This window comes from Bubalus bubalis, chromosome 20 (assembly GCF_019923935.1).
Source record: "Bubalus bubalis isolate 160015118507 breed Murrah chromosome 20, NDDB_SH_1, whole genome shotgun sequence".
In the NCBI taxonomy this organism is placed as follows: domain Eukaryota; kingdom Metazoa; phylum Chordata; class Mammalia; order Artiodactyla; family Bovidae; genus Bubalus; species Bubalus bubalis.
In genome coordinates, this window is record NC_059176.1 from 47217958 (window position 1) to 47234701 (window position 16744).

Consider the following 16744-nt stretch of genomic DNA (forward strand, 5'->3'; position numbering starts at 1 on the left):
CTGAGAACCCACCACAGCCCCAGCCAGACACTCAGACTGACTTGTACCCCGAGAGGAAACCAGCTCAGGTGACCTGTGTCTCACTCAATTACTAGTGACTAATTGTGAGGTGGAGCCACTCAAAGCCACTGTGTATTGAACAGTTTCACACGTAAACACGTTATTTTGGTTTCACTTCATAGCCTTTTTGAGGGGAGTGTTTTCCCCTTTCTTCAGATGAAGATAAAAACATCAGAGTAACGAGGCTTCTTTCTAACCTCAGTGCCACCGTACCTCTATGGCCAAAGCCCTCTCCCACCCCCCCACCCCCTCTCAGTGGATAAAAGGGTGTTCTGCTTTGCTTTGGATTCCTTTTTCCCCAGGGCCAAGTGTGGGAAAATGCTGCTGTCTTCTGCTGTCCTCTTTACCTCCCTTATCTCTCCTGGCCTTGGATTCACTCTTTTTTTGATGTTTAATATTTAAATATTGTGCACTGGGCTCTGCTGTGCTGAGCGCTTTCCATCTGCTATTTTAATTACCGACCCCTCCTGACCATGTTATGAAGCAGTTGGTATTCCACCCAAGATGCCATGAGAAAACGGAGACTCAGAGCTTCCCAGAGCAGGCAGGTGTATGAAGGTGGTATCAGGCTCAGCCAGGATTGCTGTCAGCCAGAGCAGCTCAACCACAACATCACTGCTTCCATCCTAAATGTTTGAAGTCCAGGGTTGTCTAGGAGAATCTGCATGGGCTGGAATTCTGCACACAGTAGCCTCTCGGATGAGATGGATGCTTATGCTCTGCTGGACTTTGGGGGCATGGCATGGAATTCTGTGTTTTAGCTACGTAGTGATAGGGCACGCGGTGCGTTCTTCTGATAGACGTGTTGGCAGGCAGCAAGGAAGGAGTATGGTTTGGGCTTCCTAACTGTGCTGACGGTGTCTCCTGTGATGACATGGGCATGTGTATTCAGACATTGGTAGTGGCTGTCACAAGGGCCCCCCAGTGGCACAGAGTGTCCCAAATGCTACTGTCCCAGGGACCTGGGTCTTCAGAAAGCCATCCTATTCCTGCCTCTCATTAGATACCCCGGGTGTACATCTGCTCGTTACACTCGTCACTGTGGCCCTCTCAGGCTTTTGGTGGTCCTGCCTTGGTGTGTCTTGCTCTGGGTGTAAAGGGAAAGCGCTTGTCTGGGAAGAAAACTAAGAGGTCATGAGATTCTTTTTCCCCCCTCTTCCTAGTACTGAGCATGCTCCATAACCCACTGGGCAATGTTTTGGGAAAACCCCCCTTGAGCTTCCTGCCTCTGGACCCGCTTGGATCTGACTTGGTGGACAAATTTCCAGCACCCTCCATTAGAGGACCACGCCTGGACACCCGGCCCATCCTGGACTCTCGCTCTAGCAGCCCTTCTGACTCGGACACCAGTGGCTTCAGCTCGGGATCAGATCATCTCTCAGATTTGATCGTATGTAGCTTACTGGGGGGTCGATGGGGAGGGCAGGTGAGCTTGAGCAGGTGGGTTGCGGGCTGCGAGGTGGGGCGATGGGAGGCTCTAGGACTTCTGAACGTCGGCAGAACAAAGGGTGCCCTGTGTCCCCACTCCTCCCAGTGAGCACCGCGCTCGGAACCTGAGCTGAAGCCTCTTCACCAGTCACTCCAAGAGCTGTTAGGAAACAGTTTTGAGAGTAAATAGGGGAGTCCTGGCGGGATTCTGAAGTGTAACTTGTTCCCTAGGGGTGACCCTAAATGGTGACCACGAGCAGGTCCCTTTGATTCTCTGGCTGCAGTTTATTCCCCTATAGCAGTTTATTCCCCTATAAAGATTGGGCTTCCCTTGTGGCTCAGCTGGTAAAGAATCCACCCACAACGTGGGAGACCTGGGTTCGATCCCTGGGTTGGGAAGATCCCCTAGAGAAGGGAAAAGCTACTCACTCCAGTATTCAGGCCTGGAGAATTCCATGGACTGTATAGTCCATGGGGTCACAAAGAGTCGGACATGACTTGAGTGACTTTCACTTCGCTTCACAAAGTGGAATTAGATGAGATGCTCCTAATTCTGTTCGTTGCTTTAGATGGGGCTCAGTCTTAGGAATCTGCCTGGTAACCAGCTTTAATATTGATACTTGGAGATTTTTGTTTAAAGAATTTTCTCAGATCCATGCCCCAGAGGTTGATTGATGAAGGGATATGGACAGACAACTCACAGAAGAGGAAATCGAGGCAGTATTTCAACTTACGGAGATACTTTATTGAGTAATCATTTCAGTTTATATCTTGATAATGTGGTATATTTTTACCCACTTAAATTAGTAGAATTTAAAGCCTTGACACAAGCGTGTAGTGAAACTTGTGTCCTCACACGCTTTTGACAGAACACAGAACCCTCATAGAAAGCATTTTGACATCTTAAGTCTAGGAATGTGACCAGAGAAGACACAAAATAAGGAGAAACTACACCTTAAAGTTTTTATTTATAATCCTGAAAACTTGGAAAGTATCTACATGTTTAGCAGTACGTGGAATAGGTCAGTGAAGTGTAACTTGTTCCCTAAAAAGAATATCATAAATTAACTAAAAATGGTTATGAAGATTGGCAATAGGAAGGAAAAAACTGAATTGGGGAGAAAAAAGTTTATTTAAATTATGATATAAGAGCAGCTGTTCTTAAAAATGCATAGAAAGAAAGTCTAAAAGAAAATGTATCAAATATTAAATGGTATTTTTCATAATTTCTATAGTGTAATTATTACTTTTATAACACCTGTCATTTAAAAACCTCTGTCTTCCTTTTTCCTTCCCTAGTCAAGCCTCCGAATTTCCCCTCCCCTGCCCTTCCTGTCTCTGACGGGGGGTGGCCCCAGAGACCCTTTAAAGATGGGGGTTGGGTCCCGGATGGACCAAGAGCAAGCTGCTCTGGCTGCAGTCACTCCCTCCCCAACCAGTGCATCAAAGAGATGGCCAGGAGCTTCTGTGTGGCCGTCCTGGGACCTCCTCGAAGCTCCCAAAGACCCTTTCAGCATAGAGAGAGAGGCCAGGCTACACAGGCAAGCTGCAGGTAAGTGTGGGCATGCACCTGCAGTGGGGCCCGAGCCCTCGTTCTCGGGGCAGACAAGTGACCTGTCCGGAAGAGGACTTGATTGCATGGTGGAGTCTCTGCATCTTCACAGAATGGTCTGTTTTGAGGAGTAAGTGCTAATGGGGACAAACTCGGGAACGCCTTTGAATCGGAGCAGAGAGGGAACGTGATGACCTAGAACCACAGGGTCATTCCCCTTAGCGTTTGGATCCATCTCTGACTTGTTCTCTTCCATGGAGATCATGCACTGCTGTTGATTTTGAGTCTTTTCCTGGGTAGATGCTTCAAGAGAAACCCTGGCAGCGGTGCCTAGAATTTTGTCTGCCTCCCTCCCACCCCTCCTCATTCAGAGATGTGTCAGGCACAACCCACACTGGAGCCTCCTTCCCCAAGACTTTCTGCTTGGTATCCAAGGGATGTGTGGGTTGTCCATTTGTCCACCTCCAAGGTAACGGATGTCTATTGCCGTTGCTCCCCTATGAAGTAACTTTACCGTGCTTTTGGGTGAGGCCATTATATCGACTTCTGTTTTTGTTCACCAAATATTGCTGATGGTGCCTAAATTTCCTGCTGTAGCAACACATTGGACCTGCGCCTTTCAGAGTGGCCTTCCATGTCATTGTCCTGAATGAAAATGATGGTTCATTTCACTGGCTGTGTAGTCCAGTTGTGGAGGAGGAGAGTAAAACAGGCAAGGACTAGTTGGTCCGCGCTGAGGTCAGTCTCTGATCTGCAAGGGCATAGACTGAGTGGGGACAGGATTGAAGACTGGTCCAATAGGAGGCTGGACTGGTCAGTCACCAAGAAGAGCAGGGACTCAAGAAAGTTTAGGGCAGGTCAAACAGAAGATGGTTTCAACTCTATACAGCAACAAGGGTTTCTTAAGGGTTTCTTAACTGTGTCAGAGAAACTTTATAAGAGGTTTGGACAGGGTTCTGTTTGGTATAAATAGGAAGCTGAGGGATTGGGAGAAAATCTCTTATCTTACAGTGCTTGCATTGGGAAGGCCCAGTGTCTCCTTCAGTCCCGCAGATATGTCTAGAGATGGTGCGGAATAGTTCTGACTTGGAGCAGTTGTGACCACATTCTTGTCTTGCTGGTGGGGTTCTTACTGTCAGTGTCCTGACTTCTGTGAGTGATGAGCTCATGGAGCAGACAGGAGAACGAAATGATGTTCCTTATTTGAACATTTGCAGAGAAGGTCCATTTGGACCAGGAAGCATTTAGGATGTTGTATGAAAAATTGTCCAGTTTACTTTCAAGTACAGGCATACCGTTTTATTGAACTTCACTTTATCGCACTTTACAAATACTGAATTAAAAAAAATTTTTTTTGGAGCACAGTTGGTTAATACTGCTGCGTTAGTTTCAAGTGTATGCGACGTGATTCAGTTAGAGAGGTGTATGTGTCCATTCTTTTACAGGTTCTTTTCCCATTTAGGTTATTACAGAATATTGAGCAGAGTTCCCTGTGCTATACAGTAGGTCCTTACTGGTTATCTATTTTAAATAGAGCAGTGTGTACATGTCAATCCCAAACTTCCAATCTATTGAGATTGCTTTTTTTTTCCCTAACAAATTGAAGGTTTATAGTGACGTGTGTTGTCAGATGATGGTTAGCATTTTTTAGCCAATAAAATTGTTTTTTTGAGACATGATGTGGTCACACACTTAATAGATGATAATATAATATAAATACAACTTTTATATTCACTGGGAAACCAGAAAGTTTGTATGATCAGCTTTATTGCAATGTTCATTTTATTGTGGTGATTTGGCACAAAACCCTGCAATGCCTCCGAGGTATGCCTATAATTCTAAATTCAAATTAATTGGTATTGTAAGCAGTGACTAGATAAAACTGTCTTCTGGTTAGTGTATCAGTTTTATGTTTGAAAATTGCTCAGGTTGTGATCGTTTTCACCCTGCACATGTGGTTTGCCATTCCTCCCAGTTTTAGTAGAGAAACAAAACTGGTGAATCAGGGTTACCATACTGGGCTGACAGGTTTGGAGAGGTGTCCAGTTTCTTGCTTTTCAGAGTAGTCATGAATGTTCTCCCAGCAGCCAGGCTAGGGGACTGTGGCCTGTCTCCTTCCCGAGCAGGTTCACCACAGAGAAGGGCAGTGCCTTTGTGGCTTCTCTGACTCCAGTTTCTCTTTGTCTTCTGCCAAAGCTGTGAATGAAGCCACCTGCACATGGAGTGGTCAGCTCCCTCCCCGGAACTACAAGAACCCCATCTACTCTTGCAAGGTGTTCCTAGGAGGCGTCCCCTGGGACATTACGGAAGGTGAGCTCTGAGTCCTTCTGCTTCAGGTGTTGAAGGTGGCCCTGTATTTCCAGAGGATGAGACTTGGCCTTGAGGCCAGGCCAGGCCCTGAGCCTCTGCCTGGGCTCAGGGTATGACAGGAACAGCTGTGAGGGGAAAGGAGCCTTCACAGAGCCTGCAGTGCTGCTGGGTCTGGTGCCCACACGTGTCCCTGGAGACCTAGGGCCAGCTCAGAGCTGCCTGTCCAGGAGGGCGAGCGACGCTGATGGCCCTGTGCTTGTGCCGTCCTGGGGAGAAAGGTGCCCAAGTGTCTGCCATTGTTTCCATCCCTTTGCAGCTGGATTGGTTAACACCTTCCGTGTTTTCGGCTCTTTGAGTGTGGAGTGGCCTGGTAAGGATGGCAAGCACCCCCGGTGTCCTCCCAAAGGTAATATGCCGAAAGGTAATGCAGACATGGTAGGAGCTTTTTCTCCCTCCCCAGTACCTGATTGCACTGAGGGACACTGGGATGGCACATGCATGCTGGTAATGTGGTTCGGGCGTTCCAGAGCACAGAGCTCTTGGCACTTCTCCTCACCCCGCACGCCCCTGTGTTCCTTCTGAGCTAACGTTCCACCTGTCCATCCAGACTCACACTGCAGTGGGGGCTGCCTGGAAAAGCCCATGCACACCTCCCTCCAACCTGAACCCCAGTAGTTCCTGTCCTCTCAAAGCGAGGTGTTTGTCTTTCCTGCCCAGTGACGTTGTCGCCTGACCTGATTCTGAGATCCCTCTGGAGTTAGCAGAAATGAGGACCAAGTGTCTGAGTCCTCACTGGTCTGAAATGAGATTCACTCCCTGTAGAAAGGAGCAGGTGCTATTTTCACGCTGCCCCATCTTCACTGATGAACTAGTGATCAAACTAGGCTTTTAAAGAAGTACCTTTGCCCCCACGCCACAGACCCCATGTCGCTCCTTCCCCCAGGAAAGCCAGGCTTGCCGATGTGAGCATGCTTTGTGCTGTGCTGTGAAGAGCTGTGTGGTGATGACGGGACCCTCTGTCCTGCCGCACCCACCCTTCCCCGCGTTGGAAGTAGGACACAAATGTGCCTTAGCCATATGCCATCTTTCTTGGGGGAAAAAAAACCCAGCAACAACACCCTGCCGTAAATCCCCTGCTGAGGACTAGCCCCCCCCCGAGGGATGTTAATGCACTTTCTCCTTCCTTGGTAATAGGGTATGTGTATCTGGTCTTCGAACTGGAGAAGTCTGTCCGGGCCTTGCTTCAGGCTTGCTCTCATGACCCGCTGAGCCCGGACGGCCTGAGCGAGTACTATTTCAAGATGTCCAGCCGGAGGATGCGCTGCAAGGAGGTGAGCTGGTGCAGAGCCCTTGCTGGATCAGGGGCCTGGCTGTGAAGAGGCGGGCTTCATGGGGAGGTGGGTACGCAGGTGCAGACGCGAATTCCTACTGAGGTGAAAGGGCTGCTCTTCTTGCCCTGCGGTGAGGGTAGCAAACACTCTCTGATGTATTAAAGCTGCCGCTGCCACCTCTGGGCATGAGCGGTTTGTGTGTGCTCCTGCTGATGGAAATCAGACTGTGTCCCAGCTCTCAGTCTCCTTCCTACTCGAGCCAACACTTCCTTCCCAAACCTCTTCTCTTAGAAATGAGATGGACTCTGCTTTGTCTTAACATCTACAGTTGGTTCCTCCTAGTCCTGCCCTCCAGCTGTGCCTGCTGACCTCCCAACCTGGGGTAAATCCCTCTGTAGCCGCCCCCCCCCCACCCCCGCCCATGGTGACTTCTGCACTGCCATTCAGGGCTTTTTTAGTATGTGGTTCTCTCCATCTGATTCTCTCTCCCTTTGCATCTCTGCTGTGTCAGCCTTGTGTGCGATTAGCATCTTGAGTCTCAAGCAAGGAGTCATCCTACCTGGGACCTCACTGCGTGTTCGTGGACCTTGCCTCAGGATCTCTGTCAGTTTGGTTGGAGCTTGAGAATCTGCACCTTAACCAAGTTCCCCAGGTGGTGCTAATGGGTGGTGTTGGAGAACCACTTGTCAAAGTTCTGAACTCAGGAATCGGTGTTAAACTTTTAAAAATTTGATTATAGAGTGTGTTTTGTGATATTAGACTAGATAGTCAATATCTCTCAAACTTCATTTCCTCCTTTATAAAATGGAAGATTGAAATGCCTATATTAGTAAAAAGGTCTGCAGTTGCCAGGGCTTACAGGGTTGGAGGATAAACAAGCAAAGCATAGAAGATTTTGAGGACAGTGAGGATGGTGAAGTTGCTGTCTTACAACATTAAAGTGGTAGATTGTTGTTGTTCAGTCGCCCAGTCGTGTCCAACATGCCATTATACAGTTGCCAAAAACCCCATAGAGTTACAGTGGAAAAACAGACACCAAGTGTGAACCCTGATGTAAACCATGGAGTTCGGACAATGATGTCAGTGTAGGCTCCGTGATTGGAACAAATGGACCACTCCAGTGGGGAGCACTGAGAGTCAGAGAGGCTGTGGAGGCAGTGGGTATACAGGAACTCCACACTTTCAGCTCAGTTTTGTTGTGAACCTAAAGCTGCTCTAGAGAGTGAAGTCTATTGAAATCTGTAGTTTAAGGGGGAAGATGCCTGCTTCATTGAGATGGTCACATTGGCTTAAAATAAGAGATCCACCTTACAGAGCTGACTCTTGGTTTTACAGATGTTTCCTAGTGTTGGTACGCATTTTGTCCTCTGGCTGCCCACAGTGACCCACAGCTTCCCTACTTTCTGTCCTTTCTTGCTGCGTGGAGCTCACACAGCTATCACTGCCTTCGCAGTGAGAGGCTACCACAGACCCTCCCCCTCTCCAGTGCCCCTGCAGACGCCTTCCTGCGTCCTGGTCCCATCTCATCACCCGGCAGTGCTGTAGTGTGTCTCTTGGGTGCATGGACTGTAGGCTGCCCTGGTTCTCATCCCTCTCTGACCCTCTTCCTGCCTTGTATCTCCCCTCCATAGTAGTAGGTATTTGATGCCCCCTTTTCTTTCCCAGACAAACTACTCACTTTTGTGGCCCTCCTCTTACCTTCGACCGAGACTCACCTCTCTGTAGGCTCAGGTCCTACTTGAGCCCCACCATCCTGCAGGGCCTTTCTTCAGGATGTCCTGTGATCGTGTACTCTGACGTTTAAGGAAGAGACTTCCCTGGTGACTCAGTCAGTAAAGTATCTGCCTGCAATGCAGGAGACCTGGGTTCAATCTCTGGATTGGGAAGATCTCCTGGAGAAGGAAATGGCAACCCACTCCAGTATTCTTGCCTGGAAAATCCCATGGGTGAGGAGCCTGGTAGGCTACAGTCCATGGGGTCGCAAAGAGTTGGACACGACTGAGCGACTTCACTTTCACTTTTCACTTTGGAAAGCTTGGTGGCACCCGGGATGCGATACTTTCCCATGGGAATGGAAAAAACAAGATGGGCTTTTGCATCTTCAGTGAAATCGGTTCCCCATGGTTACCTCGGTCTGCAACCCATCAGTCCTGATTCTTCTCTTTCCCCACCATGCCCAGGTGGTCTGCATTCTGCAGATTTTCCTCTAGAAGAATATTCTTGGTCGTGGCCTGTTCTGTGCCCAGCTCCCCCAGCCTTCTCCCGGTCTTCATCATCTGTCCTCTGTACTACTGTTTTGCCTCCTTGCTGGTTTTCTGCCTCAAATCTCTTCTAGAACTTTGAGACCTTTTGTTAAAAAAACAAAAAAACAAAAAAACTTCACAGATTAATCTTCCAAGAACACTTACTGATCATCTGTCAACCCACTTCATTCTGGGCCTCCTGCCTGCTTTGCCAGCCAGATTCTGTTCTAGGCTCAAGGGGTTTGGAGGCAGAGGGCACAGTCTGCTCCTGCCCTGGTGTCTTTCTGCTCTGCTGAACCACAGTGACCTCCTGTATGTGACTGTGACCCTGCGTCTTTCCGGCTAGCCCACTGCTCCTGTCCAAGCCCTCTGATACACATGTTGGGCCAGTAACCATTCCTCACAGATACCTTAAGGGTCCCCACCCTTTGTCCTTCAAGCTCCTGTCCTGTCGTTCCTCTGCGAGCCCTTCCTGTCCAGGGACTCCGGACCATGCTGTGTGTTCATCAGTGTCCACGGTCCTTTGTTGGAACCCCACTGTTGAAGGTTGTGACAGAGAACCAGGATCCTGGGTGTGATAGTTCGGGACAGTGCTTTCTCTTCAGGATGAGTGGCTACTGTTCGACCATTTGTTGTCTTTGCACCACTTTGGACTCACGGCCTCAGTGAGATTCAGGTCTCGCTGTGCTGGGGTTGAGGGTGCCTGGGACGGTGTGGGGCTCAGCCTCGTCTGCGGCGCACGCCTCCTGCTGCGGGAGCCATGGTGGGGACTGACACACCTGTGGGTGCTTTCAGGTGCAGGTGATCCCCTGGGTCCTGGCCGACAGCAACTTTGTGCAGAGTCCCTCCCAGAGGCTCGACCCCAGCAGGACGGTGTTCGTGGGTGCGCTGCATGGGATGCTCAACGCTGAGGCCCTGGCCGCCATTCTCAACGACCTATTTGGTGGTGTAGTGTATGCTGGGATTGACACAGATAAGCACAAGTATCCCATTGGTGAGTGTCCCACTTCTGTGTGGCACAGCTGGACGGCCCCAGGGTGTAGACCAAGATTGTGACACGCTCCTATGGGAGTGGAGGCGAGGCCTGACCCAGGCCTGCTCATCAGCATATACCAGCAATCGAGCATCTTTTTCTAGGTATGCCACCAGTACTGACCTCTCTGTACCCACCCCTCTCCCCCTACCTCCCTTGAAGGGGAAGAAAGTTGATAGGAGCCCTATAGGAGGTGATAGGAGGTGAAAACAAAACAGGAACACTGGTTTGAAGGTCAGCATTCACAGCCAAACCATTCTAAGACAGACAACAGGTAATACTTTATTAAAAGGCTGGGACTTTCCTGAACTTGCCTGGTTTCCTCTATTAAGAGGCCTTGAAAAGTGGTCTTGTCCAGGGTCAGAGACCAAGCTAGGCTGAGGCAGGACTCAGGGTGACCCAGGCAGTAGAATGTGGTCACAGCTCATGCTGTCCTAGCGGAGGGGAGTCTAGGGGCCTGGCCACTGAGAAAGGTCAGGTTCCCAGTTGTGACAGAATCGTCTCAGTGCTGGGGCTTGGAGGTGGAACAGGGCCTGGCCTTCCTGATCAACACTGGCTCCCCCCACCCTCATGCACCGTCTGCCCACCCACAGCGTGTCTGGGCAGGAAGGAGCGTTGTGTGCTCATCGCAGCGGAACTGCACACTGAGGGTGGGGACCTCAGAGCCCATAGGGTAGAGGTGGTGCTGGGCAGGGGATGCTGCTTCTGACTCCCCTGCCTGCCCTGCCTTGAGCTGTGCTCTGCCTGTGTCTGGCTTTCTGCTCTGACCTGGAATAACCACGCCTGTGGGTTTGCCCACACAAAGGAGTCTCTTTCCTCCCCCGAGGGGCCACTTCTGAGGGGCTGTGCCACCGTGGTCTGCAGTTGCAGTCTGACATGGTGCCACCAGCTGAACATGACTCTGAGGGCTTGAAACATGCTAGTGCCGCCTGTTGAAATGATGAAATGTTGGATTAAAGAAAAAATATTACTGAAATTAATTCCCCTGCATTCTTTTCATTCATTCCACTATATTCCTTAGAGGTGGCTACTGGGAATCGGTAAAGTCACGCGAGTAGCCCGCGTTTATGTTTCTGTTGGGCAGCGCCGTGCTGATCTAGGAGCAGGCTTTCCTGAGTGTTGACACGTGGCCTTTGGGAGACGGGCTCGAGGGTGAGTTTCCCGTCTTCCGTAGGCTCTGGTCGTGTGACTTTCAACAACCAGCGCAGTTACCTGAAAGCAGTCAGTGCTGCTTTTGTGGAGATCAAGACCACCAAGTTCACCAAGAAGGTGAGTGGGCTGGTCTGTACCCTCCTCTGGGCCATCTGAGAGGTCTGGGCAGCCACCACTCAGGGCCGGCCCAAGACGAGAGCTGTGCCATGCTGGCTATGAGCCAGACTTCCACTGACGCACCTGAGGGTCAGGGTTGAAGGTGGCCCTGGTCTCGGTTGATGAGAGGGGATGGGAGCCTCAGCATGGGGTCACCTTCCCTCACTGTGGTCCTTGACCAGCACTGCGAGCTAAGCTGACTTCCATCCTGACATGCATCCTCCGAGTGCTTGTTTTTTGCTGAGTGAGTGCGTTGCGGGTCAGGTTTGCCGAGAAGGCCAGGCGGTAACGTGTGGGGTTGCCACGCTGTGCACAGCCAGCCTGGAAGCTGCTGCAGTGATCTTGTCTCTCTCAAGGATCTCTGGGTCCTCTGCCCTAGTTCTTTCTGGGCCCCTTAAAATAGGAACTGCCTTGTGTTCATATAGATGACCCATACCCACCCTTCTCTTATGGCCCCTCTGGGCTCCCCATGAGAAGCAGCCCTTTAGTGATCCTGCTCTGCCTTTGTCTGCAGGTTCAGATCGACCCTTACCTGGAAGACTCTGTGTGTCATATCTGCAGCTCCCAGCCTGGCCCATTCTTCTGTCGGGATCAGGTGAGTCCTCTGGGCACTTGAGAGGTTTACAGAACCCTTGCTCTCAGTTAAACGTTGTCACGTCACGTTCATCACGTGGAACGCGGATGTCTCAGGCTTCTCCTGGTTGTCCTAGAGCGCAGCAGAAGCAGCAGTGATGTTTGACCCTGAACTGCGGGAAAGCCTGTGGAGCTGAGTCTTGGTGCTGTGGCCTCCCTGTCCTGGGGGTGCTGTGCAGTGGGGCACTGCTGCTCATGGGTGGTTTTGAGGATGACAGGGACCCGGGCAGGTGTGGTCAGCACTACCTGTGAGCCAGGCATGTCCTGCTGTTGTAGCTCTACACCCTTTAGGCTGATTCTTCCTATAGGCAAGGAATCCGTCTCTATTGACTTCTGAATCTCTGGGCTGTTTCGGTGCTGCTACCTGGTTTGTACCCAGTTGTCAGAAGCAGGCAGAAAGCAGCACGGCAGCTTTGTCGCATGCTTCTGGGTGGAGCACAGATCTGGATGTGCTGGACGGAGCGTCTCGTCCTCTGTGGTGTGTCTGCTCATCACTTGAGGATCTGTGTCAGTGCACAGTCTGATTCAGCAGGTTTGGAGCATGGCCTGAGCCTCGCGTTTGTGACCAGTCTCCAAGTGGTGCCTGTGCTGCTGGTGACAGGAGAGGTTAGGGACCTGGGCGGACACGGCACTGTGTGTGTGCTTGCAGTTAGTTTTGCAGTGGTGCTGTCGCTCAGGTTTGGAGTCTGAGTAGATAGTAGTTAAACGGAGGCTGCAAGAGGAGAATGTGAAGTAAGTGTGGGTTGCTGGGGAGAGCTTGAGATCACGTGTGGGTCTGATCAGCCTCTTCTCACAGGCTTGTGTTTGTCAGTGTGTTTCACAGATGGTCCCCATTTTCAGATATCTGGAAGTTAGTGGCCTGCCTGAGGTTACACAGCCAGCAGGAGTGAGGGGCTGGGGCTGAGGTGTTGATCTACGTGCACAGTCACCTCTCCTCACTGAGTGTGACGCCGAAGCCGTGCTGCCTGGCCTTAGGGCCTGGAGTCACTGTCTTTGAACGCTGTCCCTTAATGTATGTGGCCGTGTGACACAAGTGCTCCACGGGAGGTAGGATGGGCAGGGACTGGAAGAGCAGCTGGGTGCTCAGAACTGAGGAGGGGAGCTGGCATGGCCGCTACACACTAGGAGCCCAGCGTGCGCAGTTAAGTCCAGGTACCCGTGTTGGGGGGGGACAAGAGGAGTCCCCGGGGCCAGCTCTTGTGACCCCACAGAGGCCATCAGGAATGCCCACGCCCTCCTGGTCGGAGCAGACAGCGCACGCAGCCGCCCCCGGCTGGTGTGACACGGGCCTGGCTCCTCTGCTCTCTCCCCTCGCAGGTGTGCTTCAAGTACTTCTGCCGGAGCTGCTGGCACTGGCGGCACAGCATGGAGGGCCTGCGTCACCATAGCCCCCTGATGCGGAACCAGAAGAACCGCGACTCCAGCTAGAGGGGCCTGTGCACCCAGGGCCGGCCGCCTCCGCTGCGGCCCACCTGCCACCGGCGACCAGGGAGCTGGCTTCCCGAGGACAAGGGAAATCGTAGTCACCTTTGCACTTGCTGAATCTGTCTTTGTTTCTGCACTAATTAATGCACAATGAGTTTTGTCGGGTTTTGTTTTCAGAGGGTGTGCCAGGGCAAGGACCCTCTGGCTCACCCTCCAAGCGACTCTGTAGTTTTCCCAGATTTTAGTTCCTCATTTTGCCGATGAAAAGCAAAAAAAAAAAAAAAAAAAAAAGAACTACGTGTCCAGAAGGTATTGACACGACGCCTACATCTAGGTTTATTTATTAAAAGCGCTTTTTTACATTCCTTGCAATACTGATGGTGATGATGTGCAGGTCTCATTGGTTTCATTCTTGCAGTTGCCATACAGTGCCTTTCCATTTATTTAACCCCCACCTGAACGGCATAAACTGAGTGTTCAGCTGGTGTTTTTTACTGTAAACAACAAGGAGACTTTGCTCTTCATTTAAACCAAAATCATATTTCATATTTTACGCTCGAGGGTTTTTACCGGTTCCTTTTTACACTCCTTAAAACAGTTTTTAAGTCGTTTGGAACAAGAGATTTTTTTTCTTTCCTGGCAGCTTTTAACATTATAGCAAATTTGTGTCTGGGGGACTGCTGGTCACTGTTTCTCACAGTTGCAAATCAAGGCATTTGCAACCAAGAAAAAAATTTTTTTTGGATTTGAAACTGGACTGGATGAATGATGTTTGAGCGGCTGCTGTATATAGTTTTAAAATGGTTTATTGCACCTTCTTAAGTTGCACTTATGTGGGGGGGGAGGGTTGATAGAAGTTTTTAATCACAAAGTCACAGGACTTTTTTCTTTTGTAACTGAGCTAAAAAGGGCTGCTTTCTGGTGGGGGCAGATGAAGGCTCACAGGAGCCCTTTCTCTCAGAGGGGACAAGTACCCTACCCTGATTTCCTTCGTTTGAGAAGCGTATGAAGCAACAGTTGCGGTCGACTGAAATGCTACTGGAATTTGAAAACTTGACTTTTTCTTTCTTCTTTCCTTCCTTTTTTTTAAAAAAAAAACAAAAAACAACAAAACGACTTGCCCCTCTTTGGGAAGCTGTGTGCCAAAGAACCAGTGTCATAATGCCCCTCCTCCCTCCTGCTGAGCTGACGTTGCATTGTTGCATATCCCAGCTACTCTGTGGGTTTCGTGAAGCTGTGTGTGAAGTCTCTACCTCATTGTAGTATATGCAGGCAAGACTGCACTCTCCTACAGGTGTGTGGAGTAAGCTGTGGTGTAGTTTTTTTGGCACATAATAAACACGTTGCAGCAGAGTTCCGGTTCTGTCTCTGTGTCTGAGGTGGGGGAATGGGAACAGTGAGACACTTAGGATTTCAGAGTAAAAATGCACATTTCCTTGCATCTTCTGTAATGGACAGGATTCCTGCCCAGGTTATTGGAGGGGCCATGTGGGGACTTGCCCCTTTAAGTCATTCTGGTTCCCTTCATGCACCTTGAAGGTGCCTTTCTGGTAAGTGGGTACCTCTGGTCCAGGTATGTAAAAAGACCACACAAATAAACTTTCTCGGGCTCCTCTTGGGCTTTCCAGGTGGCGGTAGTGGTAAAGAACCCGCCTGAGGTTCTAATGCAGGAGGCAGAAGAGAACATGGGTTTGATCCCTGAATCGGGAAGATCCCCTGGAAGAAGGCATGGTGACCCACTCCAGCATTCTTGCCTGGAAAAACCCCATGAACAGGGGAGCCTGTCAGGCTATAGTCCATGGGGTTGTGAAGAGTAAGAGCTGAGTGACTTAGCAGGCAGCAGGCAGGGGGCTCCTCTTCTCATCATCCTAGACCGGCCTTGGAGGGACCGGAGGCTAGCTCCTTGGGAGTCGGCACAGGCCACTTGTTCTCAGCTCCTCCTCTACGTCTCAGAGCTTTCTTCTTCTTGGGAGGCTTCCTGTCTATTGGAGTCATCTATGCTGACCCAGTTCTTTACTGAACGGGAGTAAATTTTTGCTATTCTTCGGGACTATCACCTGGACTCTTACCTCACAGACTTCCAGGATTTATTTAATCCTGGTCTACTGATGATTTTTTCAGGTAGGTTGTGCCTGGGCCCAGCTGCTGGAGCAATTTCTGGAAGATTCCATTTTAGTCATTGGTGGAGGGAGCTCTGTGTGCTGAAGCATCCCTTCCATGAAGAGATGCAAGAACTCACTGTCGTCGTGGGTGGGGAGTCTGGTCAGCCAAGGCACAGCTGGCTGCAGCCTAGTGTGAAGTTTGCTGGTAAACTCCTGCAGCTCTCTCGGAGCAGGGGCTCTGACCCGCCCTTTTGGTGTCCTGTCCTGTTCAGAGTCATCTCTTCTCCCCGTTTGTCTCATTCTGGTCCACATGCTGCTTTCAGGGCACGAGCTGCTTCTCCTTCAGCCTTCCATTCCCAGTCAGTTTAGAGGGACTGACTGGACTGTCCAGGAATTGAGGGATGAGGCACACAGCCTGGTGCCCCTAACCTCATCCAACCTGGGCAGCCCAGCCCTTCCTTAAGTCAGGTGAGGGCCTGGAACCCACTTCAGCAGAGATGGAGAGAAGGAGCAGTACTCCTGAGGCTGTTGGGGGTGCCAGCGTAGCAAGGATCCAGTGCTGTTGGCTTCAGAAGGACTACGTTTGAGGATGGGTAAGACAGGAACAGCCTGAAGACAGCAGGGGTGGTTGGAGAAGGCGCCTCAGTTGGAGGCACTGCAGGTGAACTGGGCCCTGCCGGTAAATATTTGAGAACGAACTTTGTGCTAGGCGCTGTTCAACGCAAAACACTGCTGACACAGGATTCATCCCTAGCTTAGAAAGCTGAGACAAGTCACTGACACGTGCTAAGAAATGCTAGAGCAACATTAAAAGGATAGCAGTGCTGGATCATCAAAAAAGCAAGAGAGTTTCAGAAAAACATCTATTTCTACTTTATCGACTATGCCAAAGCCTTTGACTGTGTGGATCACAATAAACTGGAAAATTCTGAAGGAGATGGGAATACCAGACTACCTGACCTGCCTCTTGAGAAACCTGTATGCAGGTCAGGAAGCAACAGTTAGAACTGGACATAGAACAACAGACTGGTTCCAAATAGGAAAAGGAGTATGTCAAGGCTGTATATTGTCACCCTGCTTATTTAACTTATATGCAGAGTACATCATAAATGCTGGGCTGGGGGAAGCACAAGCTGGAATCAAGATTGCCGGGAGAAATATCAATAACCTCAGATATGCAGATGACACCACCCTTACGGCTGAAAGTGAACTAAAGAGCCTCTTGATGAAAGAGGAGAGTGTAAAAGGTGGCTTAAAGCTCAACATTGAGAAAACTAAGATCATGGCATCCAGTCCCATCATTTCATGGCAAATAGATG

At 50.2% G+C, this 16744-nt stretch overlaps 1 protein-coding gene across 10 annotated transcripts in view; it reads left to right on the plus strand.

Annotated features, from left to right (window-relative positions):
- The window catches only part of CPEB1 (cytoplasmic polyadenylation element binding protein 1), a 119923-nt gene that overhangs the window by 98238 nt on the left and 4941 nt on the right, over positions 1 to 16744 (plus strand). For 3 of the 10 annotated variants that reach the window (XM_044933320.1, XM_044933321.1, XM_044933317.1), the window contains 8 exons: positions 1224 to 1450; positions 2788 to 3040; positions 5237 to 5350; positions 5667 to 5771; positions 6545 to 6681; positions 9720 to 9918; positions 11132 to 11226; positions 11780 to 11860. In XM_044933320.1, the coding sequence (XP_044789255.1) occupies positions 1224 to 1450; positions 2788 to 3040; positions 5237 to 5350; positions 5667 to 5771; positions 6545 to 6681; positions 9720 to 9918; positions 11132 to 11226; positions 11780 to 11860 (1211 nt within the window). Of the gene's footprint in view, positions 1 to 1223; positions 1451 to 2787; positions 3041 to 5236; positions 5351 to 5666; positions 5772 to 6544; positions 6682 to 9719; positions 9919 to 11131; positions 11227 to 11779; positions 11861 to 13215; positions 14677 to 16744 lie in introns of those variants that run through there. The other 7 variants (XM_044933323.2, XM_006073477.4, XM_006073474.4 and 4 more) reach the window with 5 other exon arrangements.